Raw genomic sequence first — 24,916 nt, 5'->3', positions numbered from 1 at the left:
TCATTCCTATTCCTGAGCTCTCCCCATATTGCCTCACTGCATGAGCTCTTTGAGGTGCCCTCCCGCAGTACAGTTGTGATATTCTCCTTAACCATTAATGCAACTCCCCCTTTTTCATTTCTCTCTATCCCGTCTGAAACACCTAAATCCTGTCCCTCCCTCAACCAAGTCTCTATAATGGCAACAACATCATAGTTCTAAGTACTAATCCAAGCTCTATGTTCACCTGCCTTACCTGTTGAAAATCTTGCATTGAAACAAATGCAATTCAGACCACCAGTTCCGCTGTGTTCAGCAACATCTCCCTGCCTGCTTTTCCTCTGAGTCTTGCTGGCCCTTTCTCTCGTTTCCCCTCAGTTATTTCACCTTCTGACTTATTGCTCCAGTTCCTACCCCCCTGCCACATGAGTTTAAACCCTCCCATGTGGCACGAGCAAACCTCACAGCCAGGATATTTATGCCCCTCCAGTTTAGATGAACAGGTCCCAGCTGCCCCGGAAGTGATGTGGGGTCATCCCTTGGAAGGGTCTAAAATTAGTTCAACCTTTTCTGAGCATTTGAATGCCCATCATGTCGAAAAAAAGGCATTCATCAAGGTTTCAGAGAAAATTCAGTGAGTCTTAGGGCACCACATAAGGCAGTAATTTTCAAGCTCTGAGTCATGACACGTGGGCGGGTGTCAGGAAGGTCACAACGTAATTGCTCGTGGTGTTCCCGATTGCGAGAAGAAGGACCCAGCAGTCACAACCAGCTTTTATAAATGCCGTTGCGACCGGCTTGCAGGAATTCCAACTGTTCTGTGCAAGCATGCCCCCTCAACCGGATCTAGCAGTGAACAGGCCTGGAGCCTCCTGATGTCAGTGTGCTGTCTCAGGACCAGATTTTTAAAAAGAATAATGGAGTATTCCCACCAGAAGTGGCGGCAGAGAGCACGTTACACGTCCCATACACTGATGTCATGTACTCTGAATATGAAATCACGGAGCAGAGATCCCTCCATTTTGTACCATCCAACAAGCAAGCAACAGGATTGTGTGAAGAACGTAAAATGGATCATTTTGTAATAAGGAAGAGAGGGCCAGACACACAAACAGGCCAGGATCTAACAAATTAATTTGTTGGAGAGAGCTTCACAGGAGAGTCCATGGCAGGACAAAGCAGTGATGGTGTGAGCTGTATGCCGTACTCCAGGGCTTATGGTGAACAACTCATTGAGAAGAAACTGAAATCGGGAACAAAGCAGGAGAAAGATGGTTTCTTGCTTTATGGCATTATTAATTGTGCCGATGCAAAGCCCATGTGTGTTATATGCAGGGAAGTACTGGCAAATGAAAGTTAAAACCCTCAAAACGTCAAAGGCATGGTGAGTTCAAGGAAATAATTTTCTTCAAAGGATGCAGCAAGAACTTAAATCATCAGCTGAAGTCCTTAACATAAATGTTACATTGAATGACAAAGCAAGTGAGATCATGAGGACCAAGCAGGATCATCTGTCACAATAATTATAATGTCTTTGTTAGTGTCCCAAGTAGGCTTACATTAACACTGCAATGAAGTTACTGTGAAAATCGGCTAGTCGCCAGCATTACAGAAAGCATGAAAAACCACCTGCAAATGAATCCTCAAAGAACGCTGATTGAAAATTTCAAACACACATTCTCCCCGTGTTTGCATGGGTTTCGCTCCCACAACCTAAAGATGTGCAGGCTAGGTGAATTGGCCACACTAAATTGCCCCTTAATTGGAAGAAATGAATTGGGTACTCTAAATTTATTTTTAAAAAAAAAGAAAATTTCAAACACAATTTCTCTTGTGAAACCATATTGACTGTCTGATCATACTGTGATTTTCCAAGTGTGTTGTTAAAACTCTTTGAATAACAGCATAGGTTGGTGTTTCATGGCCTGCACAGACATGATCGGCTGAGGGGCCTCTGTGTTATAAAACTCTTATGATTTTAATAGATTCCAGCATTTTCCAATGACAGATGTGAGACTAACTGACCTGTAGTTCCCTGTTTTCTCTCTCCCTCCTTTGTTGAATAGTGGTGTTATCCCAGTGTATCTGAAGGTGGTGGATGGGGTGCCAATCAAGCGGCCAATTGAGTGGAAACTCTTCAGATCAAATAGTTTGGATGGGGTGGTGTTTGTGCAGTGTGTCCAGGAAGCTTTTCTAACACAGTATGTAGATTGTCCGACCAGAGGAGGGGCAATATTGGATTTAGTATTGGGTAATGAGCCAGGGCAAGTGATAGATTTGTTAGTGGGGGAGCATTTTGGAGATAGTGACCACAATTCTGTGACTTTCACTTTAGTAATGGAGAGGGATAGGTACGTGCAACAGGGCAAGGTTTACAATTGGGGGAAGGGTAAATACGATGTTGTCAGACAAGAATTGAAGTGCATAAGTTGGGAACATAGGCTGGCAGGGAAGGACACAAGTGAAATGTGGAACTTGTTCAAGGAACAGGTGCTACGTGTCCTTGATATGTATGTCCCTGTCAGGCAGGGAAGAGATGGTCGAGTGAGGGAACCATGGTTGACAAGAGAGGTTGAATGTCTTGTTAAGAGGAAAAAGGTGACTTATGTAAGGCTGAGGAAACAAGGTTCAGACAGGGCATTGGAGGGATACAAGATAGCCAGGAGGGAACTGAAGAAAGGGATTAGGAGAGCTAAGAGAGGGCATGAACAATTTTTGGCGGGTAGGATCAAGGAAAACCCCAAGGCCTTTTACACATATGTGAGAAATATGAGAATGACTAGAGCGAGGGTAGGTCCGATCAAGGACAGTAGCGGGAGATTGTGTATTGAGTCTGAAGAGATAGGAGAGGTCTTGAACGAGTACTTTTCTTCTGTATTTACAAATGAGAGGGGCGATATTGTTGGAGAGGACAGTGTGAAACAGATTGGTAAGCTCGAGGAAATACTTGTTAGGAAGGAAGATGTGTTGGGCATTTTGAAAAACTTGAGGATAGACAAGTCCCCCGGGCCTGACGGGATATATCCAAGGATTCTATGGGAAGCAAGAGATGAAATTGCAGAGCCGTTGGCAATGATCTTTTCGTCCTCACTGTCAATAGGGGTGGTACCAGGGGATTGGAGAGTGGCGAATGCCGTGCCCCTGTTCAAAAAAGGGACTAGGGATAACCCTGGGAATTACAGGCCAGTTAGTCTTACTTCGGTGGTAGGCAAAGTCATGGAAAGGGTACTGAAGGATAGGATTTCTGAGCATCTGGAAAGACACTGCTTGATTAGGGATAGTCAGCACGGATTTGTGAGGGGTAGGTCTTGCCTTACAAATCTTATTGAATTCTTTGAGGAGGTGACCAAGCATGTGGATGAAGGTAAAGCAGTGGATGTAGTGTACATGGATTTTAGTAAGGCATTTGATAAAGTTCCCCATGGTAGGCTTATGCAGAAAGTAAGGAGGCATGGGATAGTGGGAAATTTGGCCAGTTGGATAACGAACTGGCTAACCGATAGAAGTCAGAGAGTGGTGGTGGATGGCAAATATTCAGCCTGGATCCCAGTTACCAGTGGCGTACCGCAGGGATCAGTTCTGGGTCCTCTGCTGTTTGTGATTTTCATTAATGACTTGGATGAGGGAGTTGACGGGTGGGTCAGTAAATTTGCAGACGATACGAAGATTGGTGGAGTTGTGGATAGTAAGGAGGGCTGTTGTCGGCTGCAAAGAGACATAGATAGGATGCAGAGCTGGGCTGAGAAGTGGCAGATGGAGTTTAACCCTGAAAAGTGTGAGGTTGTCCATTTTGGAAGGACAAATATGAATGCGGAATACAGGGTTAACGGTAGAGTTCTTGGCAATGTGGAGGAGCAGAGAGATCTTGCGGTCTATGTTCATACATCTTTGAAAGTTGCCACTCAAGTGGATAGAGCTGTGAAGAAGGCCTATGGTGTGCTCGCGTTCATTAACAGAGGGATTGAATTTAAGAGCCGTGAGGTGATGATGCAGCTGTACAAAACTTTGGTAAGGCCACATTTGGAGTACTGTGTACAGTTCTGGTCGCCTCATTTTAGGAAGGATGTGGAAGCTTTGGAAAAGGTGCAAAGGAGATTTACCAGGATGTTGCCTGGAATGGAGAGTAGGTCTTACGAGGAAAGGTTGAGGGTGCTAGGCCTTTTCTCATTAGAACGGAGAAGGATGAGGGGCGACTTGATAGAGGTTTATAAGATGATCAGGGGAATAGATAGAGTAGACAGTCAGAGACTTTTTCCCCGGGTGGAACAAACCATTACAAGGGGACATAAATTTAAGGTGAAAGGTGGAAGATATAGGAGGGATATCAGAGGTAGGTTCTTTACCCAGGGAGTAGTGGGGGCATGGAATGCACTGCCTGTGGAAGTAGTTGAGTCGGAAACATTAGGGACCTTCAAGCAGCTATTGGATAGGTACATGGATTACGGTAAAATGATAGTGTAGATTTATTTGTTCTCAAGGGCAGCACGGTAGCATTGTGGATAGCACAATGCTTCACAGCTCCAGGGTCCCAGGTTCGATTCCGGCTTGGGTCACTGTCTGTGAGGAGTCTGCACGTCCTCCCCGTGTCTGCGTGGGTTTCCTCCGGGTGCTCCGGTTTCCTCCCACAGTCCAAAGATGTGCGGGTTAGGTGAATTGGCCAATGATAAATTGCCCTTAATGTCCAAATTGCCCTTGGTGTTGGGTGGAGGTGTTGAGTTTGGGTAGGGTGCTCTTTCCAAGAGCCGGTGCAGACTCAAGGGGCCGAGTGGCCTCCTTCTGCACTGTGAATTCAATAATAATCTACGATTAATCTAGGACAAAGGTTCGGCACAACATCGTGGGCCGAAGGGCCTGTTCTGTGCTGTATTTTTCTATGTTCTATGTTCTATGCTTTGTCCTGGATGGTGTTAAGCTTCTTGAATGTTTTTGGAGCTGAACTCTTCCAAGCAATTGGAGAGTATTCCATTACACTCCTACTGGGCTAAATCGCTGGCTTTTAAAGCAGACCAAGGCAGGCCAGCAGCACGGTTCGATTCCCGTAACAGCCTCCCCGAACAGGTGCCGGAATATGGCGACTAGGGGCTTTTCACAGTAACTTCATTGAAGCCTACTTGTGACAATAAGCGATTTTCACTTTTCACTTTCACTTGTGCCTAGTAGATTGTGGACAGGCTTTGGGGAGTCATGAGGTTAGTTACTCACTCGAAAATTCCTAGCCTCTGACCTACTCTGGTAGCCAGAGTATGTATATGGCTCGTCCAGTTCAGTTTCTGGTCAGTGGTAATCCCCACCCCCCAGTGGGGGACTCAGCGATGGCAATGCCATTGAATGTCAAGAGGTAATGGTTAGATTATCTCTTGTTGGAGATGTCCATTGCCTGGCACATGTGTGGCATGAATGTTACTTGTCACGTAGCAGCCTAAACCTGTATATTGTCCAGCCTTTTCTGCATGCGGATATGGTACTGAAATCATCAGTGAACATCCCCATTTCTGACCTTATGATGGAAGGAAAGTCATTGATGAAGCAGCTGAAGATGGTTGGGCCTGGGACACTACCCTGCGGAGCTTCTGCAGTAAAGTCCTGAAGCTGAGATGATTGACCTCCAACCACCACGACCATCTTCCTTTGTACCAAGTATGACTCCAACCAGTGCAGTGTTTTCCCCCTTATTGCCATCAAGTCCAGTTTTACAGTTATGTGTTGTCCAGCCATTTCTATGAATGTCACAATGTTTTATTTTGATCGTACAGGTTTGAGAAAGTTTACACTTACACCTTGTATTACTTGGCGCAAGTCTACAAGCACCTAGATATGATTGAGAAGGCTGCCTGGTACTGCCACACTACTCTGCAACGCCAGTTGCAGTTTGCCAGCTACAACCCTGTGGAGTGGGCTATCAATGCTGCTACCTTGTCACAGTATTATATCACTAAGGTAAGTGTGCCTGTGCTCACACACACTTCAGCAGTTAGTGCGTGAAACAGTGCCATGTGGTGTGTCAGCTTGACGTGGACATTTAAGAGCTGATTTGAAATTTGAGCTCCCAGCCACTCTGTGTGGTAATCCATCCCCTGTGGAAAATTGTCCCTTCAGACTTGAGAAAGGGAATTCCTGCAACAAGGGAATCACCAGATGCTTCAATAGAGGAAGGATCATTGGGAGACTGGAAGAGTGGGGTCATGGGGAGAGGGAGTGGGAGGATCAGGGGAAACAGGGAATGAAGTGGGGACAAAGGGAACATAGGAGTAGGAATTTAAGTCTCTCGAGCCTGTCCCGTCATTCAATGAGATCATGGCTGATCTGTGACCTAACTCCATATATCTGCATTTGGCCCATATTCCTCAATATATTTGCTGAACAAAAATCAATCTCAGATTTAAAATTAAGAACTGATCTAGCTTCAATTACTGTTACAACACCCTGGGTGAGTGCGCGGTCAGTTCCAGCCCCACAAACCCTGGAGTCCTAACAAAGAACAATGAAAAATTACAGCACAGGAACAGGCCCTTCGGCCCTCCAAGCTTGCGCCTATCCAGATCCTCTATCTAAAACTGTCGCCTATTTTCTAAGGATCTATCCCCCTGCTCCCTGCCCATTCATGTATCTGTCTAGATACATCTTAAATGACGCTATCGTGCCCGCCTCTACCACCTCCGCCGGTAATGCGTCCCAGGCACCCACCGCCCTCTGCGTAAAGAACTTTCCACGCATATCTCCCTTAAACTTTTCCCCTCTCACCTTGAACTCGTGACCCCTAGTAATTGAGTCCCCACTCTGGGGAAAAAGCTTCTTGCTATCCACCCTGATTATACTTCTTATGATTTTGTAGACCTCAATGAGGTCCCCCCTCAACCTCTGTCTTTCTAATGAAAACAATCCTAATCTACTCAACCTCTCTTCATAGCTAGCGCCCTCCATACCAGGCGACATCCTGGTGGACCTCCTCTGCACCTTCTCCAAAGCAGCTACATCCTTTTGGTAATGTGGCGACCAGAACTGTACGCAGTATTCCAAATGTGGCCGAACCCAAAGTCTTATACAACTGTAACACGACCTGACGACTCTTGTACTCAATACCCCGTCCGATGAAGGCAAGCATGCTGTATGCCTTCTTGACCACTCTATCGACCTGCGTTGCCACCTTCAGGGTACAATGGACCTGAACTCCCAGATCTCTCTCTACATCCATTTTCCCCAGGACTCTTCCATTGACCTTGAATTAGATCTTCCAAAATGCATCACCTCGCATTTGCCTGGATTGAACTCCATCTGCCATTTCTCTGCCCAACTCTCCAATCTATTTATATTTTGCTGTATTCTCTGACAGTCCTCCTCGCTATCTGCAACTCCACCAATCTTAGTATCATCTACAAACTTGCTAATCAGACCACCTATACCTTCGTCCTGATCATTTATGTATATCACAAACAACAGTGGTCCAAGCACGGATCCCTGTGGAACACCACTAGTCACCTTTCTCCATTTTGAGGCACTCCCTTCCACCACTACTCTCTGTCTCCTGTGCCCAGCCAGTTCTTTATCCATCTAGCTAGTACACCCTGAACCCCATACGACTTGACTTTTTCCATCAACCTGCCATGGGAAACTTTATCAAACGCTTTACTGATGTCCATGTATATAACATCTACAGCCCTTCCCTCATCAATTAACTTTGTCACTTCCTCAAATAATTCTATTAGGTTTGTAAGACATGACCTTCCCTGCACAAAACCACACTGCCGATCACTGATAAGTCTATTTTCTTCCAAATGTGAATAGATCCTATCCCTCAGTATCTTCTCCAACAGTTTGCCTACCACTGACGTCAAGTTCACAAGTCTATAATTACCTGGATTATCCCTGCTAGTATTTTCTAAGGATCAAAGGGACAACATTAGCAATTCTCCAGTCCTCCGTGACCTCACCCGTGCTCAAGGATGCTGCAAATATATCTGTTAAGGCTCCAGCTATTTCGTCCCTCGCTTCCCTCAGTAACCTGGGATAGATTCCATCCGGACCTGGGGACTTGTCCACCTTAATGCCTTTTAGAATACCCAAAACTTCCCCCTTCCTTATGCCGACTTGACCGAGAGTATTTAAACATCCATCCCTAGCCTCAACATCCGTCATGTCCCTCTCCTTGGTGAATACCGATGCAAAGTACTCATTAAGAATCTCGCCCATTTCCTCTGACTCCATGCATAAATTCCCTTTTTTGTCTTTGAGTGGGCCAATCCTTTCTCTAGTTACCCTCGTGCTCCTTGTATACGAATACAAGGTTTTGGGATTTTCCTTAACCCTGTTAGCCAAAGATGGTGGGTAAGTTGTTCAAAGCTATTCTGTGAGACAGGATCTACAGGTATTTAGAGAGTCAAGGACTGATTTGAGACGGTCAGCCTGGCTTTGTGAGTGGAAAATCATGTCTCACGAATTTGGTTGAGTTTTTTGAAGATAGGTGAGGGCAGTGCCGTCGACGTTGTCTACATGGACTTTGGCAAGGCCTTTGATAAGGTACCGCATGGTAGGTTGCTGCATAAGGTTAAATCTCACGGGATCCAGGGTGAGGTAGCCTATTGGATCCGAAATTGGCTTGGCGACCGAAGCCAAAGGGTGGTTGTAGAGGGTTATTTTTCAAATTGGAGGCCTGTGACCAGTGGTGTGCCTCAAGGATCAGTGCTAGGTTCACTGTTATTCGTTATTTACATTAATGATTTGGATGAGAATTTAGGAGGCATGGTTAGTAAGTTTTCAGATGACACCAAGATTGGTGGCATAGTGGATAGTGAAGAAGGTTATCTAGGATTGCAACGGGATCTTGATCAATTGGGCCAGTGGGCCGATGAATGGCAGATGGAGTTTAATTTAGATAAATGTGAGGTGATGCATTTTGGTAGATCAAATCGGGGCAGGACCTACTCAGTTAATGATAGGGTGTTGGGGAGAGTTACAGAACAAAGAGACCCAGGAGTGCAGGTTCATAGCTCCTTGTAAGTGGAGTCACAAGTGGACAGGGTGGTGAAGAAGGCATTCGGCATGCTTGGTTTCATTGATCAGAACATTGAATACTGGTGTTGGGACGCCTTGTTGAAGTTGTACAAGGCAACCTGGAATACTGTGTACAGTTCTGGTCACCGTATTATGGAAAGGATATTATTAAACTAGAAAGAGTGCAGAAAAGATTTACTAGGATGCGACCGGGACTTGATTGTTTGAGTTATAAGGAGAGGCTGGATAGACTGGGATTTTTTTCCCTGGAGCGTAGGAGGTTTAAGGGTGATCTTATAGAGGTCTAGAAAATAATGAGGGGCATAGATGAGGTAGATTGATTAGACATCTTTTCCCAAAGTTGGGGAGTCTAAAATGCGAGGGCAGAGGTTTAATGTAGAAGGGGAGAGATACAAAAGTGTCCAGAGGGGAATTGTTTCACACACAGTGTGGTGAGTGTCTGGAATGAGCTGCCAGAGGCTGGTTTAGCACAGTGGGATAAATAGCTGGCTTGTAAAGCAGACCAAGGCCAGCAGCATGGGTTCAATACCAGCCTCCCTGAACAGGCGCCGGAATGTGGCGACTAGGGGCTTTTCACAGTGACTTCATTTGAAGCCTACTTGTGACAATAAGCAATTTTCATTTCATTTCATTTCAGAGGCAGTAGTAGAGGCGGGTGCAAATTTGTCTTTTAAAAAGCATTGATACAGTTATATGGGTAAAATAGGTTTAGAGGGATTTGGGCCAAATGCGGGCAACTGGGACTAGCTTAGTAGTAAAAACTGGGCGGCATGGACAAGTTGGACCGATGGGCCTGTTTCCATGCTGTAAACCTCTATGACTCTATGACTTCTATGACTCTAAGTCAAGATAGTGAGTGGCTTGGAGGGGATGCTCCAGGTGGTGTTGGTGTGCCGAGGCATCTGTTTTCCTTGTCCTTCTATATGGTAGTGGTTGTGGTTCGGAATGTGCTGCCTAAGGACCTCTGGTGAATGCCTGCAGTGCATCTTGTAGATGGTACACGCAGCAGCTGCTGTTCACCTGTGGTGAAGGGATTGAGTGTTTGTGGAGCATGTGGGAGAAGGACCCTCGGGAACAGTATAAGGATCCTCATGTTTAAACCTTCCTTTCCTGTTTAAATCTGGTTTTTCTGTGTTATTTCCTTTATGTTCTGTTATGCTGGATTCCATAATTCTGCAGACCTTGATTTTGAACTGAAACACCTCCGGTACAAGGTGCTATTAACTGGTCCGAGGACTCCATCCAGTGCAGTGTGCTATCTGGCATAGTCCAGTGATGTCACATTTTGATGGACTTGGCTAGCAGCCAATCGGCTCCTCTGGATGGTTTTCGCTTGGTTAAATGAGTTCCACAACATTTTGGCAAATAAAGCAGAATCAATTTTGGGGTTCAATTCTGGTTAAGCCCAGGAGAGAGAAGGTGGGGACTCCATCAGCTAAGGCTGGTGTTTAACTTATGATTAAAATACTGCAAGCAATCTCTGTCGTCAGCTCTGTAAAAGCCTAACCTCTGTTTGCAAGGCTGAGTACTGATAGCTCTCTCTTGAGACCTCTAAAGGTCTGGAAGAAAAAGCCTTTTCCTTTCTCTCTACCCTGCAGCCATAATACCTGCTCAAAGGCCAGGCAAGCTTTCGAGGTTCTCGTTTTAGACTCCCCAACTTTGGGAAAAGATGTCGACTATCTACCTCATCTATGCCCCTCATTATTTTATAGACCTTTATAAGATCACCCTTAAGCCTCCTACGCTCCATGGAAAAAAAGTCCCAGTCTATCCAGCCTCTCCTTATAACTCAATGAAACCTCTCTTTTAAATTCTCAGGCAGAGAATTCTAATATTATCTTAGTGAGACTGAGAGCCAACCTGGTGGAAGTCAGTCAAGTGAAAGTGACACCCCAGAGGAACCTCTAGGGTGTGGGCTTGGGTAGGGTGCTCTTTCAAAGAGCCAGTGCAGACTCGATGGGCCGAATGGCCTCCTTCTGCACTGTAAATTCTATGACTCTATGACTATGTATTCTTAATTGAAGGCACAAACTGAAAGATACAACCGGTGGGTTTCAACTCTCCGCATCCCGAGAAGATTGCCGACTACAAAGACCGCAACCTCTGAAGCGAAGATACTCATTGCTCACAGCCTTTTAATCCCCATTATTTTGATCCTTCCCTGTCCCACTGTGCGTTTGCCTTGTGTGCGTGGTGGAGGATGAGGCGGTGGTTGCGGAGTTAATTACATTTGCAGACCGTTGTCTATTATCGCCATTACATGTTCAACTCTTTTGTTATAAACAAAGAGTTCTTTTGTGTTTTACTTACAAATCTGGTGCCTGTAAATCGTTGGAACAATCGAGGGCACAAAAACCCACAAGTTTTACACAAATTATTGGTTAATTCACTTGACTGCATCACGAGAATGTGGACTGTGTGCCACAGACTATGGCGACTGACCACAGCGCAGCACATGGACTATACATTTTATGCAGACTGGAGTGTAGAGTGCATCCTGTGGGCAGTGGGACTGCAGAGTGTGGGCTATAAAGATTGTACTAACAGGGCGACTCTTTGTGTTTCTCTTGAGCAGCAGAGTTACATGGAAGGTCGTTTGTGCCTTTCTGCTTCCGGTGTGATCTTCAACCAAGTGAAAGGACCATGCTCTGAATCTCCTGCAGAGGACAGTAAGAAACGTTATTCAGTATCTTGGCAGAATGTGTCTAAAATTGAGGTATGGAAATATCCTGGATTAGGGAATGTACCCAATCTCAGAGCGAGGCAGCAGTTCACCCATCCTGGATTAGGGAGCTGTACCCAATCTCAGTGATGCAGCAGTGACGATATTGAGTTCTTTCTGCCCTCAGTCTGGTCTCAGTCAAACCTTGAGTCGGATTGAAGGTATTGATTTATTTTATTTCAAATAGCTTGCAAGCTCCACTCACTCTGATAAAAAGGCAGGAGACTCCATGTCTCTTGAAACTTCCAGAGCGAGTGAGATAAAGGGAGCACAGCATCTGGTTTCACACACATGGATTCAGCATCGGGTTTCACATACCCACGATCAAATAAGGGAACGGTGACAAATACAAAGCTCCCATAGGCTTTCCTCCGCATTCCTTAATTCTGAGGCTCCTCTCACCAGTCTCTCTTGTAACAAAGAAATGGTCCTAATGGCTGCCCTTCCCCCTCTTCATGCTTTGCGAAATCCCAGTTACAGGCAATTAGACTGCTACCTATTTTCTCCAGCCTAAACGAGAGATGTTTAAAAGTCCGCTACCCTAAACTTCTAATCATCTGTATTAGTATCTACTTTACCTAACTACTTATAGCTACTTATCCTCTTTCGAGAACCTTGCTCTTTTGCTCCATTCCTCAGCAGTTCACCCATCCTGGATTAGGGAGCTGTACCCAATCTCAGAGCGAGGCAGCAGTTCACCCATACTGGTTTAGGGAACTGTACCCAATCTCAGAGCAAGGCAGCAGTTCGCTCACCCAGGATTAGGAACTGTACCCAATCTCAGTAATGCAGCAGTTCACCCATCCTGGATTAGGAAACTGTACTCATTCTCAAAGCGAGGCAGCAGTTCACCCGCCCTGGAGTAGGAAGCTGTACCCAATCTCAGAGCCAGGCAGCAGTTCACTAATCCTGGATTAGGGAGCTGTACCCATTCTCAGAGCGAGGCAGCAGTTCACCAATCCTGGATTAGGAAGCTGTACTCATTCTCAAAGCGAGGCAGCAGTTCACCCATCCTGGATTAAGGGAGCTGTACCCAGTCTCAGAGCGAGGCAGCAATTCACTCATAGAATCATAGAAGTTTACAGCATGGAAACAGGCCCTTCGGCCCAACCAGTCCATGCCGCCCAGTTTTTACCATTAAGCTAGTCCCAGTTGCCCGCACTTGGCCCATTACCCTCTATACCCATCTTACCCATGTAATTATCTAAATGCTTTTTAAAAGACACAATTGTACCCGCCTCTACTACTACCTCTGGCAGCCCATTCCAGACACTCACTACCCTCTGAGTGAAGAAATTGCCCCTCTGGGCCCTTCTGAATCTCTCCCCTCTCACCTTAACCCAAGCCCTCTAGTTTTAGACTCCCCTACCTTTGGGAAAAGATATTGACTATCTACCTTATCTATGCCCCTCATTATTTTATAAACCTCTATAAGATCACCCCTAAGCCTCCTACGCTCCAGGGAAAAAAGTCCCAGTCTATCCAGCCTCTCCTTATAACTCGAACCATCAAGTCCCGGTAACATCCTAGTAAATCTTTTCTGCACTCTGTCTAGTTTAATAATATCCTTTCTATAATAGGGCGACCAGAACTGCACACAGTATTCCAAGTGTGGCCGTACCAATGTCTTGTACAACTTCAACAAGACGTCCCAACTCCTGTATTCAATGTTCTGACCAATGAAACCAAGCATGCCGAATGCCTTCTTCACCACCCTGTCCAGCTGCGACTCCACCTTCAAGGAGCTATGAACCTGTACTCCTAGATCTCTTTGTTCTATAACTCTCCCCAACGCCATACCATTAACTGAGTAGGTCCTGGCCTGATTCGATCTGCCAAAATGCATCACCTCACATTTATCTAAATTAAACTCCATCTGCCATTCGTCGGCCCACTGGCCTAATTGATCAAGGTCCCGTTGCAATCCTAGATAACCTTCTTCACTATCCACTGTGCCACCAATCTTGGTGTCATCTGCAAACTTACTAACCATGCCTCCTAAATTCTCATCCAAATCATTAATATAAATCACAAATAACAGTGGACCCAGCACCGATCCCTGAGGCACACCACTGGTCACAGGCCTCCAATTTGAAAAACAACCCTCTACAACCACCCTCTGCCTTCTGTCGTGCAGCCAATTTTGAATCCAATTGGCAACCTCACCCTGGATCCCGTGAGCTTTAACCTTCTGCAACAACCTACCATGCGGTACCTTGTCAAAGGCTTTGCTAAAGTCCATGTAGACAACGTCTACTGCACTGCCCTCATCTACCTTCTTGGTCACCCCCTCAAAAAACTCAATCAAATTTGTGAGACATGATTTTCCACGCACAAAGCCATGCTGACTGCCCCGAATCAGTCCTTACCTCTCTAAATGCTTGTAGATCCTGTCTCTCAGAATACCTTCTAGCAACTTACCTACTACAGACGTTAGGCTCACCGGTCTGTAGTTCCCAGGCTTTTCCCTGCTGCCCTTCTTAAACAAGGGCACAACATTCGCCACTCTCCAATCTTCAGGCACCTCACCTGTGGCTGCCGATGATTCAAATATCTCTGTTAGGGGACCCGCAATTTCCTCCCTAGCCTCCCACAACATCCTGGGATACATTTCATCAGGTCCCGGGGATTTATCTACCTTGATGCGCTTTAAGACTTCCAGCACCTCCTCCTCTGTAATATGCACACTTCTCAAGACATCACTATTTATTTCCCTTAGTTTCCTAACATCCATGCCTTTCTCCACCGTGAATACCGATGAGAAGTATTCATTCAGGATCTCACCCAACTCTTGTGGCTCTGCACATAGATGTCCTTGTTGATCCTTAAGAGGCCCTACTCTGTCCCTAGTTACTCTTTTCCCCTTTATGTATCTGTAGAATCTCTTTGGATTCTCCCTTGCATTATTTGCCAAAGCAATTTCATGTCCGCTTTTTGCCCTCCTGATTTCCCTCTTAACTCTATTTCGACAATCTCTATACTCTTCAAGGGATCCACTTGATCCCAGTTGCTTATGTACGTCATATGCCTCCTTCTTCTTTTTGACCAGAGTCTCAATATCTCGAGTCATCCAGGGTTCCCTACTTCTACTAGCCTTGCCCTTCACTCTAAAGGGAATGTGCTTACCCTGCACCATGGTTAACACATTTTTAAAAGCCTCCCATTTACCAGCCGTCCCTTTGCCTGCCAACAGTCTCCCCCAATCTACCTCTGCAAGTTCCTGTCTGATACCATCAAAATTGGCCTTGCCCCAATTAAGAATTTTAACTCTTGGGCCAGACCTATCATTCTCCATAGCTATCTTAAAACTAATGGAGTTATGGTCACTTGTCCCAAAGTGATCCCTCACTAGCACTTCTGTCACTTGCCCTTCCTTATTTTCCAAGACGAGGTCAAGTTTTGCCCCCTCTCTAGTCGGTCCATCCACATACTGAATGAGAAATTCCTCCTGAATACACTCCACAAATTTCCCTCCATCCAAGCCCCTAATGCTATGGCTGTCCCAGTCAATGTTGGGAAAGTTAAAGTCCCCTACTACTACCACCCTATTATTCTTGCAGCTATCTGTAATCTCCTTACATATTTGCTCCTCAATTTCCCGCTGACTATTTGGGGGCCTGTAGTACAGTCCTACCAAGGTGATCTCTCCCTTCTTATTTTTCAGTTCCACCCATATAGACTCAGTGGGCGAACCCTCGGATATATCCCCTCTAAGTACTGCCGTGATGTTCTCCCTAATCAAAAACGCCACTCCCCCTCCTCTCTTACCTCCTGTTCTATCCTTTCTATAGCATCTGTACCCCGGAACATTGAGCTGCCAGTCCTGCCCCTCCCTCAGCCATGTTTCAGTCATAGCTATAATATCCCAGTCCCATGTGCCCGTCCATGCCCTGAGTTCATCCGCTTTGCCCGTCAGGCCCCTTGCATTGAAATAAATGCAGTTTAATGTAGACTTTCCTTGCTCTCTGCCCTGCTTTCTCTGGTCATGCTTTACACACTCTCCCTTCCTGCCTTTTGTTTCTGTCCCCACTGACTTCCTACATCGGTTCCCATCCCCCTGCCACATTAGTTTAATCCTGGAGTAGGAAGCTGTACCCAATCTCAAAGCGAGGCAACAGTTCATCTATCCTGGAGTAGGGAGTTGTACCCTATCTCGGAGTGAGGAAGCAGTTCATCCATCCTGAAGAAGGGAACTGTACCCAATCTCAGAGCGAGGCAGCAGTTCACCCATCCTGGAGTAGGGAGTTGTACCCAATCTCAGAGGGAGGCAGCAGTTCACCCATCCTGGAGTAGGGAGCTGTACCAATGTCAGAATGCGGCAGCAGTTCACTCATCCTGGATTAGGGAGCATTACCCAATCTCGGAGCGAGGCAGCAGTTCACCGATCCTGGAGTAAGGAACTGTACCCAATCTCAGAGTGAGGCAGCAGTTCACCCACCTTGGAGTAGGGAACTGCACCCAATCTAAGAGCGAGGCAGCAGTTCGCCCATCCTGGATTCGGAAGCTGTACCCAATCTCAGGGCGAGGCAGCAGTTCACCCATTCTGGAGTAGGAAGCTGTACCAATCTCAGAGCGCGGCAGCAGTTCACCCATCCTGGAGTAGGGAGTTGTACCCAATCTCAGAGCGAGGCAGCAGTTCGCCCATCCTGGAGTAGGGAGCTGCACCCAATCTCAGAGTGAGCCAGCAGTTCACTCACCCAGGATTAGGGAGCTGGAAAAGGGGGGATACGATGGAATGTGGGTTGTATAGACCCATATCCCTATTGAACACGGGTGTGAAAGTATTGGCTAAGTTGTTGACGGGGAGAATGGAGGATTGTGTCCCGGGGGTGATTGCAGAAGATCAAACAGCCTTCGTGAAGGACAGGCAGCTCGCGAGTAATATTAGACGGCTGTTGAATGTGGTGATGAATCCGTCAAGAGCTCTGGTACCGGAGGTGGTGGTGTCCATTGACGCGGAGAAAGCATTTGATCGGCTGGAGTGGCGGTATTTGTTTGAAGTTTTCGGAAGATTTGGGTTTGGGCCGAGATTTGTGGCATGGGTGCGGTTGCTGTATGTGGCGCCAAGATCGAGGGTGAGGACGAATGATATGAGCTCACGAAGCTTTGACTTACACAGGGGTACGAGGCAGGGGTGCCCGCTGTCACCGCTGCTGTTTGCGCTGGCCATAGAGCCATTGGCGATGGCTCTCGGGGTCGGCAGAGTGCCAGGGGATAATGAGGGGACAGAGGAAGCATCGGGTGTCGCTCTATGCCGATGACCTCTTGCTGTATGTTTCGGATCCGTTGGAGAGTATGGGAAGGATTATGGGCCTGTTGGGGAGGTTTGGAGGGTTCTCGGCATACAAGCTGAATGTAGGGAAAAGAAAGGTATTCCCGGTGAATGAGCTGGCACAGCGGGCTAATTTAGGGGGGATGCCACTTACGGTAGCGAGGGATAGGTTTAGGTGCTGGGGGATTCAGGTAGCGAGGAAATGGACGGGGCTCCATAAGTGGAACTTCACGAAGCTGGTGGAGGAGGCCAGGGAGGATCTTAAGAGGTGGGATACACTGCACTTAACGTTGGCGGGGAGGGTCCAAGTGGTGAAAATGAATATTCTGCCGAGGTTCTTATTTATCTTTCAGGCTCTCCCGAACTTTATACGAAAGGCCTTTTTTCGGAAAGACGACACAATCATCTCTGACTTTTTATGGGCGGGGAAGGTGGCGAGGGTGGGGAGGACCCTGATACAGAGGCAGCAGGGAGGGTTGCCAAACTTGCTTCATTATTATCAGGTGACGATGTGGACAAGGTGCGGCGGTGGTGGGAGGGAGAAGGGGTAGAGTGGGTTAGGATGGAGGAGGAGTCTTGTAAGGAGTCTAGTTTGAGGGCTATGGCGACGGCAGCATTGCCAATGGCTCCGAGTAGGTATTCAGGGAGCCCAGTGGTGCAGTCCACGGCGAAGATATGGAATCAGCTGAAGAGGCATTTTAGGGTGGAAGGGATGTCGGTGGTAACGCCGCTGTGCGACTCTCATGGGTTTGAGGATAGTGTATACAGGAGGTGGAGGGATGTGGGGCTGGTTAAGGTGAGGGATTTGTATTTGTAGGAAGGATTCGCCAGTCTGGAGGAGATAAGGGAGAGGATAGAGCTGCCGATTGGTAGTGAGTTCAGGTATCTACATGTTAGTGACTTTGCACGAAATGTCGGGAAGGGGTTCCTTAGATTGCCGGGATACACCCTGCTGGAGCGACTGCTGCTTCCGGAAGTGGAAGGGGAGGGAAGAATTGGGGATATATGTGTCTGGGGGAGCAGGGTGGTGAAGATCAAGGAGAAATGGGAAGCGGAGTTGGGAATGGAGATCAATTGGGGAGTATAGAGTGAGGCACTGTGAAGGGTAAACGGGACCTCCCCTTGTGCAAGGATGAGCCTGACACAGTTTAAGGTGGTGCACAGGGTGCATGTGACTCGGGCGAGAATGAGTGGGTTCTAATAGGGGGTAGCAGATGAGTGTGAGAGGTGTGGGTGAGGGCCAGCGAATCATGCGCACATGTTGTGGGGTTGTGAAAACTTGGGCAGATTCTGGGCGGGAGTGTTCACGGTCTTAGTCAGGATATGGAGATGCCGGCGTTGGACGATGGTGAGCACAGTACGAAGTCTTACAACACCAGGGAAAAGTCCAACAGGTTTATTTCGATGTCACTAGCTTTCGGAGCGCTGCAACTTCCTCAGGTGAATGAAGAGGTATGTTCCAGAAACATATATATAGACAAATTCAAAGATGCCAAACAATGCTTGGAATGCGACCATTAGCAGGTGATTATATCTTTACAGATCCAGAGATGGGGTAACCCCAGGTTAAAGAGGTGTGAATTGTATCAAGCCAGGACAGTTGATAGGATTTCGTAGGCCAGATGGTGGGGGATGAATGTAATGCAACATGAATCCCAGGTCCTGGTCGCATTCCAAGCATTGTTTGGCATCTTTCAATTTGTCTGTATATATATGTTTCTGGAACATACCTCTTCATTCACCTGAGGAAGGAGCAACGCTCCGAAAGCTAGTGACATCGAAACAAACCTGTTGGACTTTAACCTGGTGTTGTAAGACTTACTCAGGATAGTGGAGGTTATTTAGGGTTTAAAAAAAAAAGGATTAGGAAGCTGTACCCATCTCAGCGAGGCAGCAATTCACTCATCCTGGATTAGGGAGCTGTACCCAATCTCGGAGCGAGGCAGCAGTTCACCGATCCTGGAGTAGGGAACTGGACCCAATCTCAGAGCGAGGCAGCAGTTCACCCATCATGGATTAGGGAGCTGTACCCAATGTCAGACCGAGTCAGCAGTTCACCCATCCTGGATTCGGAAGCTGTACCCAATCTCAGAGCGAGGCAGCTGTTCACCCAATCTGGAGTAGGGAGCTGTACCCAATCTCAGAGCGAGGCAGCAGTTCACCCATCCTGGAGTAGGGAGCTGTATCCAATCTCAGAGCGAGGCAGCAGTTCACTCAACCTGGATTAGGGAGCTGTACCCAATCTCGGAGCAAGGCAGCAGTTCACCGATCCTGGAGTAGGGAACTGTACCCAATCTCAGAACGAGGCAGCAGTTTACCCATCCTGGAGTAGGGAACTGTACCCAATCTCAGAGCGAGGCAGCAGTTCACCAATCCTGGATTAGGGAGCTGTATCTAATGTCAGAGCGAGTCAGCAGTTCACCCATCCTGGATTCGGAAGCTGTCCCCAATCTCAGAGCGAGGCAGTGTTCACCCAATCTGGAGTAGAGAACTGTACCCAATCTCAGATCGAGGCAGCAGTTCACCCATCCTGGAGTAGGGAACTGTACCCAATCTCAGAGCGAGGCAGCAGTTCACCCATCCTGGATTCGGAAGCTGTACCCAATCTCAGAGCGAGGCAGCTGTTCACCCAATCTGGAGTTAGAGAGCTGTACCCAATCCTGGATTAGGGAGCTGTATCCAATGTCAGAGCGAGTCAGCAGTTCACCCATCCTGGATTCGGAAGCTGTACCCAATCTCAGGGAGTCAGCCGGTCACCCATTCTGTGGGAGGGAGCTGTACCCAATCTCAGAGCGAGGCAGCAGTTCATCTACTCTGGAGTAGGAAACTATTCCAAATCTCAGTGAGGCAGCAATTCATCCATCCTGGATTCGGGAACTGTACCCAATCTCAGTGAGGGAGCAGTTCACTAATTCTGGGTTTGGGAGCTGCACCCAATCTCAGAATGAGGCAGCAGTTAACCCACCCTGGAGTAGGGAGCTGCACCCAATCTCAGAGCGAGGCAGCTGTTCACCGATTCTGGAGTAGGGAACTGTACCCAATCTCAGTGATCCAGCAGTTCACCCGTCCTAGAGTAGGGAGCTGTACCCAATCTCAGAGCTAGGCAGCAGTTCACCCATCCTGGATTATGGAACTGGACCAAACTCACACCGAGGCAGCAGTTCACCCATCCTGGTGTAGGAGCTATACCCAATCCCCGAGTGAGGCAGCAGTTCATCCACCCTGGAGTTGGGAGCTGTACACAATCTCAGAGTGGCTGCAGTTCACCCATCCAGGATTCGGGAACTGCACCCAATCTCAGTCAGGCTGCAGTTCATCCATTCTTGATTAGGGAGCTGTACCGAATCTCAGAGCGATGCAGCAGTTCATACGTCCGGGATTTTAGTGCAGTACTTACTTTTAGAGCAAGATAACAGTTCATATTCTCGGAGTAAGGATCTGTACCCAATCTCAAAGCGGTAGCAGTTCACCCATCCTGGACTTGGAGCTGTGCCCAATTTCAGAACGAGTCAGCAGTTCACCCATAATGGTTTAGGGAACTGTACCCAATCTCGGAGCGAGGCAGCAGTTCACTCACCCAGGATTAGGGAGCTGTACCCAATCTCAGAGTGAGGCAGCATTTCATTTACCCTGGAGCAGGGAGCTGTACCCAATCTCAGAGCGAGGCAGCAGTTCATCTACCCTGGAGTAGGGAACTATACCCAATCTCAGTGAGGCAGCAATTCACCCATCCTGGATGGGGAGCTGTAACCAATCTCTGAGCAAGGCAGCAGTTCACCCATCCTGGATGCGGGAACTATACCCAATCTCAGTGAGGCAGCAGTTCACCCATCCTGGATTGGGGAGCTCAACCAATCTCAGAGCAAGGCAGCAGTTCACCCATCTTGGTTAGGGAACTGTATCCGATCTCAGTGATCCAGCAGGTCACCGGTCCTAGAGTAGGGAGCTGTACCCAATCTCAAAGCGAGGCAGCAGTTCACTCATCCTGGATTAGGGAGCTATACACAATCTCAGAGCAGCAGCAGTTCATCCACCCAGGATTAGGGAGGTATACCCAATCTCAATGATGCAGCAGTTCACCCATCCTGGAGTAGGGAACTGTACCCAATCTCAGTGATGCAGCAATTCACCCATCCTAGAGTAGGGAGCTGTACCCAATCTCAGAGCGAGGCAGCAGTTCACCCATCCTGGATTAGGGAGCTGTACACATTCTCAGAGCGAGGTAGCAGTCCACCCATCCTGGATTATGGAGCTGTACCCAATCTCGGAGCGAGGCAGCAGTTCACTCACCCAGGAATAGGGAGCAGTACCCAATCTCAGAGCGAGGCAGCATTTCATTCCCCCCGGAGCAGGGAGCTGTACCCAATCTCAGAGCGATGCAGCAGTTCATCTACCCTGGAGTAGGGAACTATACCCAATCTCAGTGAGGCAGCAATTCACCCATCCTGGATGGGGAGCTGTAACCAATCTCTGAGCGAGGCAGCAGTTCACCCATCCTGGATTCGGGAACTGTACCCAATCTCAGAGCAAGGCAGCAGTTCATGCATCCTGGATTAGGGAGCTCTACCGAATCTCAGAGAAAGGCAGCAGTTCACCCATCCTGGATTAGGGAGCTGCACCCTTTCTCAGAGTGAGGCAGCAGTTCACCGATTCTGGAGTAGGAAGCTGAACCCATTCTCAGAGTGAGGCAGCAGTTCACCGATTCTGGAGTAGGAGGCTGTACCCAATCTCAGAGCGAGGCAGCAGTTTACCCATCCTGGATTATGGAGCTGTACCCAGTCTCGGAGCGAGGCAGCAGTTCACCGATTCTGGAGTAGGGAACTGTACCCAATCTCAGATCGAGGCAGTAGTTCACCTATCCTGGAGTAGGAAGCTGTACCCAATCTCAGAGTGAGGTAGCGGTTCACCCATCCTGGAGTCGGAAGGTGTACCCAATCTCAGAGCGAAGCTGCAGTTCACCCACCCTGGAGTAGGGACCTGCACCCAATCTCAAAGCGAGGCAGCTGTTCACCGATTCTGGAGTAGGGAGCTGTACCCATTCTCAGAGCTAGGCTGCAGTTCACCCATCCTGGATTATGGAACTGGACCCAAACTCACACCCAGGCAGCAGTTCACCCATCCTGGTGTAGGAGCTGTACCCAATCTCTGAGTGGCAGCAGTTCGCCCATCGTGGAGTAAGGAGCTGTACCCAATCTCCGAATGAGGCAGCAGTTCATCCACCCTGGAGTTGGGAGCTGTACCCAATCTCAGAGTGGCAGCAGTTCACACATCCAGGATTCGGGAACTGCACCCAATCTCAGTCAGGCTGCAGTTCACCCATTCTTGATTAGGGAGCTGTACCGAATCTCAGAGCGATGCAGCAGTTCATACGTCTGGGATTTTGGTGCAGTACTTACCTTTTGAGCAAGATAACCGTTCATCTTCTCGGAGTAAGGATCTGTACCCAATCTCAAAGCGGTAGCAGTTCACCCATCCTGGACTTGGGAGCTGTGCCCAATTTCAGAGCGAGTCAGCAGTTCATCCATAATGGTTTAGGGAACTGTACCCATTCTCAGAGCGAGCCAGCAGTTCACTCACCCAGGAATAGGGAGCTGTACCCAATCTCAGAGCGAGGCAGCAGTTCATCTACCCGGGCGAAGGGAACTATACCCAATCTCAGTGAGGCAGCAGTTCACCCATCCTGGATTGGGGAGCTGTAACCAATCTCAAAGCGAGGCGGCAGGTCACCCACCCTGGATTAGGGAGCTCAACCAATCTCAGAGCGAGGCAGCAGTTCATCGATCCTGGACTGGGGAGCTGTACCCTGTCTCAGAACGAGGCAGCAGTTAACCCACCCTGGAGTAGGGAGCTGCACCCAATCTCCAAGCGAGGCAGCAGTTCACCCATCTTGGTTAGGGAACTGTACCCGATCTCAGTGAGCCAGCAGGTCACCGGTCCTAGAGTAGGGAGCCGTACCCAATCTCAGAGCGAGGCAGCAGTTCACCCATCCTGGATTATGATATGGACCCAAACTCAGACCGAGGCAGCAGTTCGCCCATCCTGGGGTTGGGAGCTGTACCCAATCTCTCAGCGAGGCAGCAGTTCCTCCACCCTGGAGTTGGGAGCTGTACCCAATCTCAGAGCGAGGCAGCAGTTTACTCATCCTGGATAAGGGAGCTAGACCCAATCTCAGAGCAGCAACAGTTCATCCACCCAGGATTAGGGAGGTATACCCAATCTCAGTGATGCAGCAGTTCACTCACCCAGGATTAGGAGCTGTACCCAATCTCAGAGCGAGGCAGCAGTTCACCCAATCTGGAGTAGGGAGCTGTACCCAATCTCAGAGCGAGGCAGCAGTTCACCCATCCTGGAGTAGGGAGCTGTATCCAATCTCAGAGCGAGGCAGCAGTTCACTCAACCTGGATTAGGGAGCTGTACCCAATCTCGGATCGAGGCAGCAGTTCACCGATCCTGGAGTAGGGAACTGTACCCAATCTCAGAACCAGGCAGCAGTTTACCCATCCTGGAGTAGGGAACTGTACCCAATCTCAGAGCGAGGCAGCAGTTCACCAATCCTGGATTAGGGAGCTGTATCTAATGTCAGAGCGGGTCAGCAGTTCACCCATCCTGGATTCGGAAGCTGTACCCAATCTCAGAGCGAGGCAGTGTTCACCCAATCTGGAGTAGAGAACTGTACCCAATCTCAGATCGAGGCAGCAGTTCACCCATCCTGGAGTAGGGAACTGTACCCAATCTCAGAGCGAGGCAGCAGTTCACCAATCCTGGATTAGGGAGCTGTATCCAATGTCAGAGCGAGTCAGCAGTTCACCCATCCTGGATTCGGAAGCTGTACCCAATCTCAGAGCGAGGCAGCTGTTCACCCAATCTGGAGTTAGAGAGCTGTACCCAATCCTGGATTCGGAAGCTGTACCCAATCTCAGAGCGAGGCAGCAGTTCACCCATCCTGGAGGAGGGAGCTGTACCCAATCTCAGAGTGAGGCAGCAGTTCACTCATCCTGGAGCAGGGAGCTGTACCCAATCTCAGAGTGAGCAAGCAGTTCACCCATCCTGGATTAAGGGAGCTATACCCAATCTCAGAGCGATGCAGTAGTTCATTCATCCTGGATTGGTGAGCTGTCCCCAATCTCAGGGAGTCAGCCGGTCACCCATTCTGTGGGAGGGAGCTGTACCCAATCTCAGAGCGAGGCAGCAGTTCATCTACTCTGGAGTAGGAAACTATTCCAAATCTCAGTGAGGCAGCAATTCACCCATCCTGGATTCGGGAACTGTACCCAATCTCAGTGAGGGGGCAGTTCACTAATTCTGGGTTTGGGAGCTGCACCCAATCTCAGAACGAGGCAGCAGTTAACCCACCCTGGAGTAGGGAGCTGCACCCAATCTCAGAGCGAGGCAGCTGTTCACCGATTCTGGAGTAGGGAACTGTACCCAATCTCAGTGATCCAGCAGTTCACCCGTCCTAGAGTAGGGAGCTGTACCCAATCTCAGAGCTAGGCAGCAGTTCACCCATCCTGGATTATGGAACTGGACCAAACTCACACCGAGGCAGCAGTTCACCCATCCTGGTGTAGGAGCTATACCCAATCCCCGAGTGAGGCAGCAGTTCATCCACCCTGGAGTTGGGAGCTGTACACAATCTCAGAGTGGCTGCAGTTCACCCATCCAGGATTCAGGAACTGCACCCAATCTCAGTCAGGCTGCAGTTCATCCATTCTTGATTAGGGAGCTGTACCGAATCTCAGAGCGATGCAGCAGTTCATACGTCCGGGATTTTAGTGCAGTACTTACTTTTAGAGCAAGATAACAGTTCATATTCTCGGAGTAAGGATCTGTACCCAATCTCAAAGCGGTAGCAGTTCACCCATTCTGGACTTGGAGCTGTGCCCAATTTCAGAACGAGTCAGCAGTTCACCCATAATAGTTTAGGGAACTGTACC

The 24,916-nt window shown here is 48.3% G+C and overlaps 1 protein-coding gene across 2 annotated transcripts in view; it reads left to right on the top strand.

The window, feature by feature from the left end:
* Positions 1 to 24,916, top strand: part of LOC140392938 (KIF-binding protein-like) — a 206,699-nt gene that overhangs the window by 45,994 nt on the left and 135,789 nt on the right. For both annotated transcript variants that reach the window (XM_072478723.1, XM_072478722.1), the window contains 2 exons: positions 5,733 to 5,916; positions 11,564 to 11,657. In XM_072478723.1, the coding sequence (XP_072334824.1) occupies positions 5,733 to 5,916; positions 11,564 to 11,657 (278 nt within the window). The remainder of the gene's footprint in view (positions 1 to 5,732; positions 5,917 to 11,563; positions 11,658 to 24,916) is intronic.

This window comes from Scyliorhinus torazame, chromosome 16 (genome assembly GCF_047496885.1).
Source record: "Scyliorhinus torazame isolate Kashiwa2021f chromosome 16, sScyTor2.1, whole genome shotgun sequence".
Classification (NCBI taxonomy): Eukaryota; Metazoa; Chordata; class Chondrichthyes; order Carcharhiniformes; family Scyliorhinidae; genus Scyliorhinus; species Scyliorhinus torazame.
Note: the sequence above shows the minus strand (reverse complement) of the source record. Positions and strands in the feature narration are given on the sequence as shown.